The sequence below is a fragment of the Phasianus colchicus genome, chromosome 1 (assembly GCF_987193195.1).
Source record: "Phasianus colchicus chromosome 1, bPhaCol1.hap1.1, whole genome shotgun sequence".
NCBI classification, from domain to species: Eukaryota; Metazoa; Chordata; class Aves; order Galliformes; family Phasianidae; genus Phasianus; species Phasianus colchicus.
Window position 1 is genome coordinate 66,096,900 of NC_143436.1, and position 16,819 is coordinate 66,113,718.

At 38.7% G+C, this 16,819-nt stretch overlaps 1 protein-coding gene across 2 annotated transcripts in view; it reads right to left on the reverse strand.

Annotated features, from left to right (window-relative positions):
• Positions 1-16,815, reverse strand: part of RECQL (RecQ like helicase) — a 19,175-nt gene extending 2,360 nt beyond the window's left edge. Inside the window, exons 1-12 of one of the 2 annotated variants that reach the window (XM_031597787.2) lie at positions 16,574-16,815; positions 13,293-13,365; positions 11,114-11,311; positions 8,974-9,153; positions 7,750-7,856; positions 6,575-6,773; positions 5,633-5,799; positions 5,022-5,103; positions 3,144-3,292; positions 2,941-3,058; positions 1,093-1,231; positions 622-713 (exon numbers count right to left, since the gene is read on the reverse strand). In XM_031597787.2, coding sequence (XP_031453647.2) covers positions 622-713; positions 1,093-1,231; positions 2,941-3,058; positions 3,144-3,292; positions 5,022-5,103; positions 5,633-5,799; positions 6,575-6,773; positions 7,750-7,856; positions 8,974-9,153; positions 11,114-11,311; positions 13,293-13,308 — 1,447 coding nt within the window. In that variant the 5' untranslated portion in view covers positions 13,309-13,365; positions 16,574-16,815. Of the gene's footprint in view, positions 1-621; positions 714-1,092; positions 1,232-2,940; positions 3,059-3,143; positions 3,293-5,021; positions 5,104-5,632; positions 5,800-6,574; positions 6,774-7,749; positions 7,857-8,973; positions 9,154-11,113; positions 11,312-13,292; positions 13,366-16,563 lie in introns of both variants that reach the window. The other variant, XM_031597786.2, reaches the window with a different exon arrangement.
• Positions 16,816-16,819: the final 4 nt, after the last annotated feature.

The following is a 16,819-nucleotide window of genomic DNA, read 5'->3' on the forward strand; positions in this document are numbered from 1 at the left end:
CTTCTCTACCAAGCTCCCATACATCTGGCCCGTATGGTCCCACTTTTAAACCCAACTTCCCTCCAAAGGAAAAGCATACTCCAAACACACACTGTGCTATTAGGGCTGACATTTAGGATTTTGCTACATTAGTGTGCTGAATTGTCATATGCACAGTTTTGGTACAGGCAGGACTCATGAGCATGCGGTACTGAAATCCTTAGAGATTTTACCAGACAAGTTGTAAAAGTGCAAGCTGTGCCTTCTCAGAGCCTAAGCGTGAACAGGTTGACAGGGAAGGAGCAGGAGAACTCCTGGAAATGCAGCTTTCACACCCCAAAGAAAACCCTTAAACAAAATAGGACCCAAACCGATCACCTCTATATCTCATATTCACTTCTGGAAGCAGATGAACTGCTAAGCCTGAAAGATATCTCAGGCAAAAAGCTGTACAATGATGTATCCTGCTAAATACTCCGTAATTTTAACAGAAAGTCAATGAAAACTGATTTCCATAACTGGGTAACAGGCAATATATCAAGCATACTTTACAGAAGTTGCTCACAGTCACTCTAAACTAGATTATTTTTTAAGCCCACCTTTTCCATGTGGTGTCTTTATTTGTAAAAACAAATTACTTACAGTTTTCTCTACAGCAGTTATCACACATTCTATTGCAATTTGCAGACTCCCATACTTCATCAAAATGACGGGCTATGAGCACCCGGCGGCACCTGAGAGAACAGAAGAGCAAAGAGAGGCTATAGAATACAAATTTATATGTAAGTGTTACAAATCATGGAAGTAGTGAAAAGAAATTATCCTGGTAAGCTTTTATCTCAAAGCAAGCATAAATAAGTGTCTCATGAAAATCAGAAGGTAAATACCACAACACGGTATTCTGTGTAAGTTACACTAAGAGAAGTAATTAGCTTTCACTAATACCAAAAACTACTCTGTAAACAGCATGGTTGAAGCAGGAGAATAAGTATGATTTGTAATTCCAATAGAATGAAATAAATCTTTTAATATAAGCTCATTCTACTGACCCCAACAAAGGTTGCTCTGAATGCTGTTTAAAAACAAAACGACCAAACAACTGAAGTAACTTACTTGTTCATATTCTGGCAGTAAGACACCATATCATACAGCTTCTCTTGCCCCACATTTTCCATCACTACCATTGTGCTGATTCTGAATATATCACCAAAACCATAATACAAGATGCAGTCAGCTTTTTGGTCATCCCTACCTGCAATACATTAAAACAAACAAAAGGTGTAGACTTTAAGCATAGTCCAATACAAATTCTATTCACACCTTCATTGGCTTTTGTAGCCTCATATAGACATTAACAGACTACTACGGTTACATCAGCCAATAGAACACAACAGTCGTTTATAGCTACGCAATCAAGCAAACTGAAAAGTCTGTGGAAGGAAGATTCTGACTCTTAACTATTAAAAATAACACTAATGTGATACAGAAATTGAATGTAATCACCATTTTCTCACCCTACATCTCTTGGAAAATCCTATCCAAATATATTCTGAAGCTTAATTCATACTCTATTAAAAGATACTGTGACCTTCAAATACCTTATTAGGTATTCATAATGAATTGAGAATTACAATTAAACAAAATATTCCATTTGAAACTAACTGTGACTTCTACAGCTGAACTCAGATAGTCTCTTTCTGTTGGCCACCTCTCCTGATGATGCGATGGGTACTCTCCTACTGTTTGTGAGATCCAAAGAGCAGAAAGGGTCTAAAGAACCTACACTTGATAAGAGGTTAACATAAAAAAAAAAAAAAAAGAGAGGAACTACTTCACTTGGGTAGCCAACTGGGAGGGAATGGATGCCCCATCCCTGGAACTATTCAAGACCAGATTGGATGGGGCCATGGGCAACCTGGTCTAGTATTAAATGGGGACATTGGTGGCCCTGCATGTGGCAGGGGGGTTGGAGATTCATGATCTTTGAGGTCCCTTCCAACCCCGGCCATTCTGTGATTCTGAGGGAAAAGGAAAGTTTCATAAACTAAGTGATATGTTGAGGCAAATGAGGAGCAGTAATTAATGAATCCCCCTCAGAAAAATCCCATTTAAATTAAGGAATGGAAAACATACAAAAGCCTGCTGTCATCACCCTAAGCTGGTAAAGACTGAAATAACTACTCAGCACCTGTAAGACCTCTGACTTAGCAGTATTTATAATTCATATTAACTCCTGCGCTATCTAGAATGAAACAGGTTCTAGTGTAAGCAGATACAAACTTTGATGGCTCTTATCTTTCAAGCCAGCAGACATGTTCAAGCATAGAGAGAGTTAAAATCTCAACCAACTGCCCTTTTGAGTCCTTAGGAAAAAAAAACACACAACTTTCCTCTACATACACTGAAATCTGTTTTTGAAAAAGAACATAAGCTAATAACTAAACAGGAAACAAACAAACCAAAAAGCACTTTTATAAAGCTATTCCAGCTATTTAATGCTGATGTACAGTGATTAATCCTTAAAATTCACTGCCCCAGGCCCCCTGTTCCACTTGTATTTCTGTGGCCAGCAAAATTCAGACAGAGATCACACATCATCTAGACAATCTGAGCAGATTACACATCCTAGTTGCTGTGCTAAGAAAGAAAAAAAACAACCCTGTACGACAAGTCTGATCAATGTCATGTTGTTCTGGTAAGCCACAGATGCCAGAAAAATCAAGTAACTCAAAACAATTCTGAGTAAAGGGCTGGACACTCAGCTATTTTTGCTACACTGCAGTACAGAGGCCTGAGATCCATGAACGTAGTTTTTATCTGCTTTACAACATCTTTATGGAGGGCATTCATACTTTGGAACTCAACTCAAAGACAAGATACTGCATGTAGGTCTGAAATGAATAATTTTATTAGCCAAACAGATGTTAATGGATGCTTTGCAAATGCTGTTTCCTACAGTACCTGCACGTCCACTCTCTTGGTAGTAATTCTCCATTGACTTGCTCATTGAATGATGAATAACAAACCTCACATCAGGTTTATCAATTCCCATGCCGAAAGCAACAGTAGCCACTACAACCTGAAATAAAGTTAAGAAACCATCAAGGTACCAAGTTACAATTTGTTTTAATGAGACAGAAATCTGTGAGAAATATCTGTTTAACCTGAATTTGATTTGCTGCCCATCCTTTATGAACTTTGGTCTTATATTTAGCATCCATGTTTGCATGGTAAGTTCCTGCCTTGATTCCTAGTTTCTGCAAACTTACAGTAACTTGCTCAGAGTCCTTCTGAGAAAAACAGTAAACAATTCCTGCATAAAAGAAAAGATGCCTTATTGTAATGCCATAAAAAAAAAGAAACCCAAAAAACACACCCTACAATCCCCAATGCTTAAGAAGAAAAAATTGTGAAAGTTTTGTTAATTTACAAATAACTAGTCAGTAAATAGTCTGTGTGCCTATTCAGTATGCAGTATTGGTAGCCATGGGAGGTATTTCAATGATCAATCTGAAAAAGACAGAATAGGTCAAAAGCAACACAGAAGTTCTCCTATCAAGCTGCTTAAATTTTGGAAAAAAAAATGGCTTACCTACCTTTTGGGGCTTTTTCCTACCGTATAGAAAAACAGTTCAACTTACAGCTTTAGCTTATAGACTAAAGAGGAAAAAAAGGATTCCAATCTGCATAATCATGGCAGTGATTACGATCAAGATAGACAATGCTTTTTAGTCCTTATGTGAAGTAGTCCTTTACTAAAGGGGCTCATTAAGTCTCCTATAGCATCCAACATCTCACCTGAGATTTCAGATAAATCAACTTCTTGTCAATCCGGACTAAATCTAAGATTATACACAAACTCATGCAGTTTTTAATCATCTTAGTACAATTCTGCATACAGGGAGCTGCCCTGTATACACAGATGCAAAGCTGTACATCAAGGACAAGCAAAGACTGCTGCTCCAGAAAAATGGGATCTGTTGCTCTTGTAATATAGCACTTTTGATTTGCAGTATACATGTAGGGTGCTCCAGAAGTAATTTCTCCTACTTATTTCCATGGAAACTACAACAGATATAAAGAGCACAATAACACTATTTGATAGGTCAAATTCTCAAATACAAAACACTATTTTTCAACATAGTCCTCACCATTAGCTGTGCATTTTCTCCAGTGTTGAACAAGAACCTGGATGCCGCACTCATAAAAGTGTGCACAGTCATTCAGAACGTGGTTTGTCTGTGTCACTGTCACCACTGCTGAAACACACCACCCACCACCTCCACTGTGCTCACATCCACTGTTTGGTCTCAATAAATGTTCAGCAAGCATTGACGAATGTCAACAGGTGCCATTTTTTCCACGTGGAGGAATTCAGTGCCTTTGCTTTATACATACTTCCAAGTCAGACACCATTCTGTCAGACTGCCCCTCTGCTGCCATCTGCTGTAAGGCAATAAAATGTAACAAGATACTGGTGGGAAGGTTCAACTTTAGCTGCCATACCACCAATGCCTCAGATGTCATGGGCAACGTAATAAAATAGGAGGCATTATTTCTGGAGCAGCCTTCATAATTTACTGAATGCAGAAAGTCCAGCTTTTACGGTTCTGCCTATATCACAAGCACAATTCACCATTCATCCATCCATCCTGGGCACTGAGTAATACATGAATCTTATGATCAAATACAAAGAAGAGCTGTTAAATTGTTAGTAAGTATATTAACACAGATAATACACTGAAAATGTAGGAATTAAATGCATAGAGAGAGCCTCTTTTCTGACTTGTTTTGCAGTCTTAAAAATTGGTATTATTCCTACCTGCGTAAGCACTGTTCTACATACATCAACACTGGATCTTCTGAAGTATTAAAACAGATATAAATTGTAAGAAAAATTAAACAGTATTGAATGGAACAAGTAATTACTCAAGGTACAAATCTTACTAAATTTGGAATTTCTCTGTAAGTTTAAGGATCACTTGAAACAATTCACGTAATGCTAAATGCTATTTATAATAGTACGGTTTTATATCATTTACCTGAAAGCCCTTTGTATCTTCCATTAATGATCTTAACAATGTCCTCAATGAAATCTTCATTATTTGAAGGTTTATGCCGAACCTCAAAAACATAATACATGCATGCCAGAGAATTCTTGAAGTTGGCAAGCAATCTGTTAAAACAATGCTTTTATCCCACTTCTCCAAGTACAGTAAATACTGTACTTTACAAGTCATTTAAGCAAAATGGCTACACTCTCATTACTAAGAGTCAGATTACATTTGAAAAGCCCACAGGATGAAAAGGAAAACTAAGAACCCAAGAAAAACAGTAAGTTACTGTCATACAATGCAGTACAACACACTAATTCACGCCTTGTGATGATAGGACATTTCCCAACAGATTGCAGCAGCCTGAGCCTGCTCGTCCACCCCTCCCCTGTATACAGTCCTATTTGCTAAGCCTTGCTCAGAAAGATCAGGGCAGCCTATGTTCCTATGCAAATGACAGTAGATTCAGATGAAGTCATTAAAGAGCACTGCCGCTCAGTTGCAGGCTAGCTATTATTAATGTGTAACTGACAATCTATCCTGAAATTCATCAGCTGTAACTTACAGAAGATAATATGGCTGTGATGCAGCAGACATACCTCATAGTAAAGATTAGGCCGGTTGAAAGACGCAGTAAAGGTAATGCATTTCTGAACATGTAAAATATTCTGAGCATCTTTTAAAACATGATTTGTAGCAGTTGCAGTTAATCCAATCAAAGGAGCAAGGGGAAACTGTCTTTTCAAGATGCCAAGGGATTTGTAGTCTGAGCAAGAATATAAAAAGAATATAAAAATATTATTACATTGCATTCAACAACATACAGATTACTTTGCAGGTGTTTTTAAAACCTGTTGGTTGGGTTTTGTTTTGTTTTTGTAAACACAGCTTCGCTAATAAACAAGTAATGTGGAATTTGGATAAACAGAACAGAGTACACTAATGAAAGATTTTAAAAGCACTTTACAGTCACATTCTTTCAATTGTAAAGAAACAATAGGTTAGTTTTCTACAATAAAATCTGAAACAATCTGAAGCAACTTTATCTTTCCTGAAAATCATGGACTTTCACCTCAAATTTCTTTATGAGCAATTAAAATGTATTTTATCAATTCCAAAGGCATTATCATCACCTACTATCTTAACAGATCACGAGACTTTGCATCCCAGACTGAGATCCTTTACCTCACCTAGAGTGCTAAAGACTGGTATACAAAACTGCACACTGTTCCTGTAGCAGAAGACTAGAGATGACTGCAAGGGCTTTATTAAAGATGATATCCAAAAACGGTTTCAATAGCAGTTTTTTCAGAATACCGAAAAGGACATTGAAATAGCTCCAACTTGAATGAATCTAGCTACTGGACAAGGATAGAGTCATTTATGAACAGAAGTTCTTGAGCTAACAGACATTCCTGTCATACCTAACTACGGAACTATTTACTTAACATATGAAGAAAGCACTTAATTTTATTTCAGGCCTAACTTATTATTTATTGATGCCTGAATAACCCTGCAAATTGGGTTTCTAAAGAGTATACCTGGCCTGAAGTCATGGCCCCACTGACTGCAACAGTGGACCTCATCTACAGCAATGCGAGCAAGACATCCTGCTTGATAAGCTTTCTCTAGCTTTGACATGAACATTTTGCTCTTTGCAATCTTCTCTGGGGTCACATAAAGGAGCTTCAGTTGTGAATTTCTGTCTAGCATCTGCGTATGAACCCACTTGACATGTTCCTGTTCAAAACAAAAGGAGAAATCAGGCGTGAGGAAACCAGGACAACACACTGAAGTCGTTTACTGCTAGGATTCTTAAGAGGTTATTGACAGTTCATAGGAGGTAACCAACAGACAGATAAACTGTATTTACACACAGTATTTACCACTACTGCAAGGCTTTGCAAAAGACCACAATATGTAAAACACTAAATTTTAATACTTGGAAATCTTTCACATAAGTCTGAAAAACAAAACTATTCAATTTTTGTTTTTGCTTTAGCATTTGTTGTCAGTATTTCCCCATTAAACTATAATGTATCAAGCAAGTCTGTGATACTACAAGTATAAAATAATTATTTATAAGCAACCAGTACTCCCAGCTGTAAGGTGTATTACTGTATTTTCAATATGTTATACCTGAAAACTGGCTGCAAGTCTGGCAAATAGCATCAGGTCACTAAGCTATCAAATCCATTGTCATGTGCAATTTAATGACCACGGCCTCCTGGCAGTCAGGAGAAAAAAAAAAAAAAAAAAAGAATCACTGCAAAAAGTAATTGACTAATAACAGACTGTGAAATAAAATACTTCTTGCCCTTGGTATTAAACATTTACCATCCCAAGGGAAGACAAAATGCTGAATGTGAAAGCCTGCTCTGCTTAAGAAGTCACTAGCAGACAAAATCACCTCCTCCAATCTTCTTTCATATCTAGAAATGCAGTAGACAGAAAAAAACACCAGCCAAGGTACTTCACACCCTTTAAATAGCCCCACGTAATCTACCTATTTCATGAAAGCTGTTGGTCTAAATGTGCCCTTGTTATTAAAACAAGAATGCTATAAATTCATTCATGTTACCCATACCACAGCACACAGCTCACAAGGTTCTGCTGATAGCATTAGCTGCTAAAACTGTGCCATTCAGTGTTCATAAATAACATAAACAGAGACAAGATGCAAGCTTGGGCATAAAATCTTCACAGATATACATACCTTACTGCTTGAAGCATTTAATAAAGTTGCAGAAATGCCAAGCTGTTCCAAAACCATGAGCTGATCTTCCATAAGTGATATCAAAGGACATATCACAAGTGTAAAACCTGTAATAATAAATTATCTGTGACATCTGAACCATTAAGTTTGCACGCTGTCACTTCTAATACTTTTTTTTTTTTTAAATAATGCATCAATCCTGTTCTGTTAGAACTTCCCAATTTGAGCTTAAACTTTATATACTTAGTAGCTGATTCCTCTCCTAGATGAGTGCAAGGTCACAGAGGGACATTTAATCAACTGACTATGACATGCATGTTGTCTTAAAATCTAGAACTAAGCTGTAAAAAGCAGAGTATAAGGACTAATATACAAAACAAAGCAAGTAAGATTCATAGGTGTGTAATGAGGTGACACATATCTAAGCATAACTAACAACGCTAGATACTGATAGGCTTGATCTTTGTAAATAAAGAAACTTCCATGCAGTCAGAGGCATTATTTTTTCCAAAAGAAGTTTAAAAACTATAGCTGGATACTTTTTTTTTTTTTTTAAACAAATGCACAAAGCCTCTCAAATAACCTGGAGCTAAAATACAGAAAAATAACAGTTATCGATATTTGAATAATTTATTATCTGTATATTAAATTAAAAGCTTAAGAAAAAAATATAGTGACAAACTTTTAAAAAACTTCTTCCAGTGTTTAAAAATATGAAGTAATGACAGGAATGTATGCAAATGATTTAACTCACATCTAAAAGGCTCATCTATTTGAAGGCTGCTATTGCTCCTTAAAAAAAAGAAAGAAAGAAAGAAAGAAAAAAGAACTACGCAAATATTTCTAGTAAATCTCTCTCTTATCTTTGCTCTTTTTTCTCTTGCTTAATGTCAGGTATCAGGGTATCAGGGGAGGGTCAGGTTGGATATTAGGAAAAATTTCTTCTCAGGAAGAGTGGTGATGCATTGGCACAGGCTGCCCAGGGAGGTGGTGGAGTCACCATCCCTGGAAGAGTTCAAGAGCCATGTAGATGTGGCACTGAGAGACGTGGTTAGAGGGCACAGTGGGGTTGGGCTGATGGCTGGACTAGATGATCTTTGCAGTCTTTTCCAACATTAATGATTCTATGATTAGACACCAATGCAACGTGCATTCTCCAAAGAACTTCATAAGGGGGAAGCTAAATTCAGTTGTTTATGTATGGCCCCTCCTCCTCAAACATACCATCAGAACAGACAGCTGGTAACTGATAACAAAGGCTCTTTCCACCACCTGTAGGCATGACAAGAAATATATCCTTTCCTGCCATTGTAGCATTCACTGTTTCAAGTTGCAAGGATCTAAACTTCTGGAGTTTAAACTTGTTTTGCAATGCAGTTTTTATCTTCTCATACCATGGAAAGTCTGTTAAGGACAAAAAAAAAAAAAAAAGCATTTTTACCCATTTTCTTAAACTATAGGAGTAACTTGCATATACAGTAACTAGAATAGAAATTGACACACTTTTTGATGCAAGAGCTTTCAAAGATTGAATAAGGGCACAAAAACCAAGTCTGTATAATCTAATTTCTAGTAGATTCTATTGAACCTATTAGTACCTTTGACAATCCTGTGTAAATGCAAACATGATCCACCTCCAGACTAAGGGCTTTCATTTACATACTAATGCTAAAAACTCACAAACAGATCAAGCACTTTAAAATGCTAACGATTAAGTCAATTGGTTAGTACAAAATTAAAGGGAAACAAGAAGCCCATCCTGAAAATAAATAAAAACAGACATGGAGTCCTATAGCAGCCTTACTACACGGTTGTCCAAATGCCTCCTTCATACAAATGCAGTCATTGCAAGTAAGATAATGAAGGCAGGTTTATCATTTGTTCCATATATTCCAGAGATAATAAGCTTTGGGACTTGAGGTAGCATTGCTTCCTAATTTACAGAGATCACAGCCAAGTCCCAGGGCTCTGTGAGAACAAGGAAAGCCTCCCATTGATTTCAATGGGCTCTACACTGAGAACAGATTTTGCTTTATTTCTTATTCAGTACATACAAATGCAGCACTTGATTGAAAAAAAAAAAAAGTTAAGTTTTAAAGCACAGGAGAAAAGACACCCAAAATACATCATTTTGTTCAATAGCACTGATCTGAAATTACACATCATCAGTTATAAAAGTGAGTTAAAGAGGAGGAAAATGATAGTAAAAAGATCTAATTGAATTTGCCAGTCATAACATGGTCCAAACCAACCAGCTATCCAGGTTTTCAATTAATGTTCACTAGGAAAACGGCACTTCCAAAAGAACAGCAGCCCTCACACCACCATGGGATATTTGCAACTTGAACTAAGCCTACAGTACTAACATTTTTTACAATATTTTAAGTCAGCATCTATCAAATTTGCATCATTAGGCAAGATAGTGGGGCTACATCACCCACACTAAAACCATTGGTGTCCTACCATTCAAGCAAGAAGAAACAGAGACAGTAAGAAGCAACTTTAAGAATGCAAGATTGTTATCAATAAAACCTGAAAATATCCAGAGTAATTATTTCCTATTTATTTTTTATCAAAAAATAAGCACTGCAACATATCCAGAATTACTCGTGGATTATTATTGCAAATACAATTAAGCTGTGACTTTGCATCAAGAAAAAAAAACAAAGTAGAACTTGTGGGTTGAGATAAAAACTATTTACTAAGAAGAAAAGGAATAGAAAAGGAGAATTATAATAGAAATGATAATAATGTAATACATATTTACGAAACAAGTGATTCACAAAACAACTGCTCACCATCTGCCAACAGCAGTGCAGCCAACCCCTGAACAGCAGCACCCCCACCCAGCCAACTTTCCTCAGTTTTATAATTTCCTCACATGATGTGGTATGGAATATCCCTTTGGTCAGCTGCCCTGATTCTGTCCCCTCCCAGCTCCTTGTGCAGCTTCAGCCCCCTTCCCTGGCAGGACAATATAAGAAGTGAAACCCCCTTGGCTGTTTATAGCACTGTTCAGCAACAGCTAAAACACTGGTGAGTTATCAACATTGTTTTTCTTCCAAAGACAAAACATAGCATCCTACCAGACATGGGAAAAAAAAAAAAAAAAACCAACAACTCTGACCCAGCTGAAACCAGGACAATAGTTAGAAAAGGCCATTTTTATAGACTAGAAAAACTCAGCCTAGAAGAACTCACATTAGTGTTAAATGCCCAGCAAAGTAAGCACAAAATTATCCTGTGTAAGATGGTAGGCCACCCAGCTGAACAAAATAGAATGAAACAATATCACTATCCAAACAGAACTCTGTACAAACACATTTTACCCCTACTAAATTAAATGAATAGAATATTTGCAAACCTGTTTTGTTCCATGCCTCAACTGAAGTTTCAGTCTCTTTACTTCCCCCTGCTGCTGACTCTCCTGAGGACTGCTTTATCAGCTTTTTTAATGTCGTCTTCTTTTGAATGAGTTCTTGCTGTTTATCCAGCAGCTCCTGAATCTGCATCTCCACTGCCTGCAGCTCATTTTCAATGGAAAGCAGCTCATCCTCTAGCACTGATGACAAAAACAAGGCAAAGGCAAAAATATTAATATGAATAATGTATTTCACATGTTGATTGAGAACAATCAAAATTAAACACAAACCAAGAGCATCTAAAGAAAAAGATAGCACTGGTAAGATTACAACATCTTAATTTTTGTATGTACCATGTAAAAATATGTCACAGTGCTTAATGAGGTATTGCATATATTAGTAGGTTGTATGAAAGCACTTACGTACTCTACATTGTCACCTCTGATACAGTGTATGAGATATGCAACACTGGCACTGACTATATTGATTAATAGAGAAAAAATACATCACAATCTTGTTTCTCAGAAGTGAAGTCTCTCTAGAGAAATACTTGCCATTGGTTTTTTTTCTGCAGATGTAGGTTGGGAAATGAAAAACAAATTGCATCTGCCTGATATTAAAGCTGAAAGAGTTACAACGAACACAAAAGGAGTACTCCAGCCAGTTACAATGTGAGCTCACTACTAAAACATTTTTAGTAGACTGCATTTACATGTAAGAATCAACTTTAACCTCAGCAAACAAAAGTCCTCTGAAGATGGAAATAGAAACATTAGCAGGAAGCTATGTTTCATGCACTCACATCTTATCTTTTGTGCAGATCCAGAGCATTTGCTAAATGTCAAGGTTTGAATGTGGAGGACAAAAGCTTTTTGTGAACACAAGCCATTCTTCAGATCTGAAAAGTGCTGAAGCAAACAGTCCCCAAATGCCTGACTTAGATTTGCCTCTATACATCCTTATGTGCCTCTATGTGAATTATAGCTTGTATCAGGAATGGTGTGGCGAGCAGCACTAGGGAAGTCATCCTGCCCCTGTACTTGGCACTGGTGAAGCCTCACTTTGAGTTCTCCATTCAGTTTTGGGCACCTCAGTACAGAAAGGACATCGAGATGCTGGAGCAGGTCCGAAGAAGGCCAACAAGGCTTGTGAAGGAGCAAGTGAAATAACTGGGGCTGTTCAGTCTGAAGAAAAGGAGGCTGAGGAGAGACCTTATTGCTCTCTTCCAATATCTGAAAGGTGCTTACAGCAAGAGTGAGGTTGGTCACTTCTCACTGGTGACAGGACGAGGGGAAATGGCCTCAAGTTGCGCCAGGGGAAGTTTAGTTTGGATATCAGGAAAAACTGCTTTACAGAAGGGGTTGTTAAGCACTGGAATAGGCTCCCCAGGGGGGTGGTTGAGTCACCATTCCTGCATGTGTTTAAAAACCATTTGGATGTGGTGCTCAGGGACACAATTTAGTGGAGGGTTATTAGAGTTAGGGTAGTATGGTTAGGTTGTGGTTGGACTTGATGATTTTCAAGGTCTTTTCCAACCTGAGCAATTATATGGGCTGTGGTCTATAACTCAACCCCATAAGATGGAAAAGTAATAACACAGTATGTCAATCATGTACCATCATTTTCAAGCCAGGCTAGAAAAGCATGAAAAATAGCTTTTTTTTTCTTCCAAAATACTAGGTTTGGTCCAAACATAGCAGATATGATAAATTGCTTAAGGAAGAAAAATGTTTCCCATTCAAAAAGCTACCTTCTTTACAAATGGCACAAAATGAAGATATTTGTCTTCCAAAAAGCCCACTGTTATTCAGCAGGAATGAGCTGAAAGTGTCTTATAATATTAAGCATATTTTCAATACACTGAAAGCCAAGTAATTTTCTTGAAAAATCAACTTCAATTTTAGTTTTTAATCTAAGAAACAAAAACATTATGCAGTTTAAAAACAAGAAACCAACAAAAAACACAAACATGGCAGGATGGTTGGAACAGATGATCTTGAAAGGTCCCTTCCCAAACCATTCTATTACTCTATGAAGACATCTTTTTCTTCAAATCTGAAGTATAACAACATAGAACTGATACTCTTTTCTGCATATAAATAACAATCAATAAATCAGGTGATCATGTCCGTTAACCAAAAGACAACAAAATGAACACACACAGTGCTAATTTTGGATTACCTTCCACAGCTGTCATCTCTAGAGAATACAGAGGGCTATCCTCAGGAGATTTTACTTAACCAAGTAACTGTCACTAAGAATAAAACAAAGAAGAAAAGTTTCATTAGTAATCCTTCTAAAGTTAGAACATATTTACTGCAAGCAATTTGTCAATATATGAGGTGCTAGTATAACAGGTTAAGCACTGGTACATTTAACCCAACTATAATAAACATCTCCAACTATATGACAACACACTTTTTCCCCTACTAAAGGTGTAGGGGACTTTGCATAGGTGTGAAGTTATAAACAGCTCTTAAGGTTACACAGAGCCTTAGGCTATAAAGATCTTCCAAATGGAATCAAAAGATTTTTGACCAAGACTTAAACTTTATGGAAGTCTTTCTCATCCCTTTAACAGATGCATGGTGTAATTTAGACAAGTCATTCACCCACATTAGAACTATCCTTATTTCAGTTCTGTTTGAAGACTACTTTACAGAAAGTCAGAACAAATTGCAGTGCATCCATTAGAAAAATACCCACAATAACACCTTGAGGAACTTACAGGAGGAAGTAGAAAGACAATTTGGTTCAGAGGAGAGAGATTAGATCATCAATGAGACAAACTAATTGCTGGCTTAACTTCTGAATGACACTCTTTGCTGTAGTATATGCTAGTAATATAAATCTGAAGAAGCTTAATATTCTCTAAACCTTGGGTAATTCTCAACGATTTATTGTATGTGCAGAAGTCAAATCTGAGGGAAGGTGAAACAGAAATCAGAAGACCTTCACTAAAGCTAATCCTAAAGCACGAGATATTTTACTCGGTTCCTACAAATAGAACAAAAATGTATTTAAAAAAAATATGCAAATAAAGGATTGAATTTGTCAGATGATGTTGTATTTTAGAAGAAGTTGAAGGTCCACGCTTCAGAGAGAAGCTGACAGCATAATTCAGCAGTGTGTCCACATCTCCTATAAAATCCAAGTCATACAATTCTCTCTCCATCACCTGCCACTTGCACAAAAGTATCTGGAAATGTTAGCTTCTTCCAAGCACAGAGCAAGGAGGGACATGCAGAAAATAAGTACGGAACTGACACACCATAAATGTAATATACTTCTATTCTCCAAAAATAAATGCAATCATCACAAACCGCTATGCTGATAGCTCATTAAGCATAAAACATTTTCTTATCAAAAGAGTGGGAAATGAATGAAAGTGACCTACGAAAGTAACCCCTTCTGCTGCTAAAGCTTTACAAGTCTTTAGTTCAGTTCCTGCCTCTAAAAGAAGCATTCAGTATACCTTATAATTGATTCTGTACCAACACTGCCAGCAAAGAACTCATTTGACTCTCAAATATGCAGCTCTTAAGACAATGAATAAAGACAAACTCATACCTCATAAGCGGACAAAACACAAGTGGAAGCATTCTACCCTGTAGGCAGTTGTACCCTACTGTAAAAACAGTAAAATTACTGCAATCATCCCATTATACCCTTTCTTAAGCAGCCCTCAGGACAGGAGAAAGGCTGCTAAGCGGCACGTTAGTGATGTGTGTCACTTGTGGCCCTGAAGATTTAAATCAGTGTCCCACTACTGGCAGCTTTCCTACCTCACCTTCTATGCAGCCTCAAATAAAAGCTCCTCAGTCCAACTCTAATGAGAGCAATGCTAACAGGCCGTGATCAAGGAAAGCATCCTTACAGTTACCTTGGGCTGCATCAAAAGAGGGGTGGCCAGCAGAGCAAGGGAGGGGATTGTTTGAACACTGAGCTGTACATGGAACAGGGATGGAGTAAAGCTTCTGTTGGGAATGGCACTGTGCATGAGATGGGGCTGTGCATGGATTGAGGCTCTACATGAGCCCCACGAGGCTGGGGGATGAGCATGGGGCCGAGCATGACTTTAGGGTATGGATAGCAATGGAAATGGAGATGGGGTTGTGTTGGAGCTAGGGATGGAAATAAGAACAGGACAGAGCTCCAATCCTCCCACCCACACATCCGCCAGAGTTAAGGATGGTGCCGGGGCTGCAGCCCCCAGAACCTGCTGTGCTCCATAGTGGGGCTCTGTCCCTTCTCCCCTTCCTTTGTACTCACAAAACCAATAAGAATCAAACAAAGACATGCATGTATTTTCTCATGCATACACATATAAGTACCCAGATGAGCTCTGTAAAGGGATCTCCTTATCACAGAAATAGCAGATCTGCTCTAAAAGATAATAATAATGATGTATTATAATACTATTAATAACAATATTATTATTAACTATAACAAAAAAAGATGGGAAGAAAACTGTTTCTCACTCAGCTTGCAGCTGCAGTGAATGTAGGGCTCGGGCACAGCAGTGGCATTTTTGGTGTGCTCTGGTCCAGTTTCTTGTTAGAGGGGAAAAGAATAAACCGTGTCTTTCAGAACTCATTCACCTCCCCGTACACCTCTTCTTTAAGTAAGAAATAAATTTAATTCACACCTGGTATATGCAATCACTGACAGAAATAGTGCAAGTCTGTGTTTGAGCATTGGATCCACCACGCTGGATCAATTGAGTTTGAGTCAATGAACCCTATGGGTCCCTTCCAACTCAGATATTCTAACATTCTATTACTGTTCTCCTCTACTCTGCCCTCATGAGGCCACATATGGAATACTGCATCGAGGCTCAGGGCCCCCAGCACAAGAAAGATGCAGAGCTGCTGGAACAGGTTCAGAGGAGACCATGAAGATGATGAGAGGGCTGGAGCACCTCTCCTATGAAGAAAAGCTGAGGGAGCTGGGCTTGTTCAGCCTGGAGAAAAGAAGACTGCGGGGTGACCTCATTGCAGCCTTTCAGTACCTAAAGGGAGCCTACAAACAGGATGGGAATTGACTCTTTACAAGGGTAGATAACAGCAGGACAAGGGGAAATGGTTTTAAGTTGAAGGAGGGAAGAATTAGGATGGGTGTCAGGGGGAAGTTCTTTACAGAGAGAGTGGTGAGGTGCTGAGGCTGCCCAGAGTGGACGTGCCATCCCTAAAGGTGTTCAAGGCCAGACTGGATGGGGCCCTGGGCAGCCTGAGCTGCTGGGCGGCAGCCCTGTTCGTGACAGGGGTTGGAACTGAGCGAGCTTTAACGGCCGTTCCAGCCCAAAGCACTCTGTGGTTACAAATACTAAGGGAATAAAACCCATAGTAACGCTTCTCCTTAGAGATAGCTCCGTCACTCAGCAATAAAACCCCAACACGTACGCCTACGACCTCTCACTGAGAGAAAAATAAGTAAATAAACAGAAAGATACCTGAACTCACAGGGAGAAGCACGCACCACCTGCGGGCAGAGCATTCCGCAGACCCTCGGGTGGCGCCCACCTCAGCGTAGCGAGTCCCGCACCTCCCGAGGCCCGTGACGGAACCGCAGCGACCACGCGCGCAACCTCTGGCCGCGCCTCGCTACGCCCCGCTCCCACGCGGCCGCACACACCCCACGCTGCCGCGCCCTCCCATCTGCCAGCCGGCTCCCAAGCTCCGCCCCTCCTCTGTCCCCTACTTCCGCTG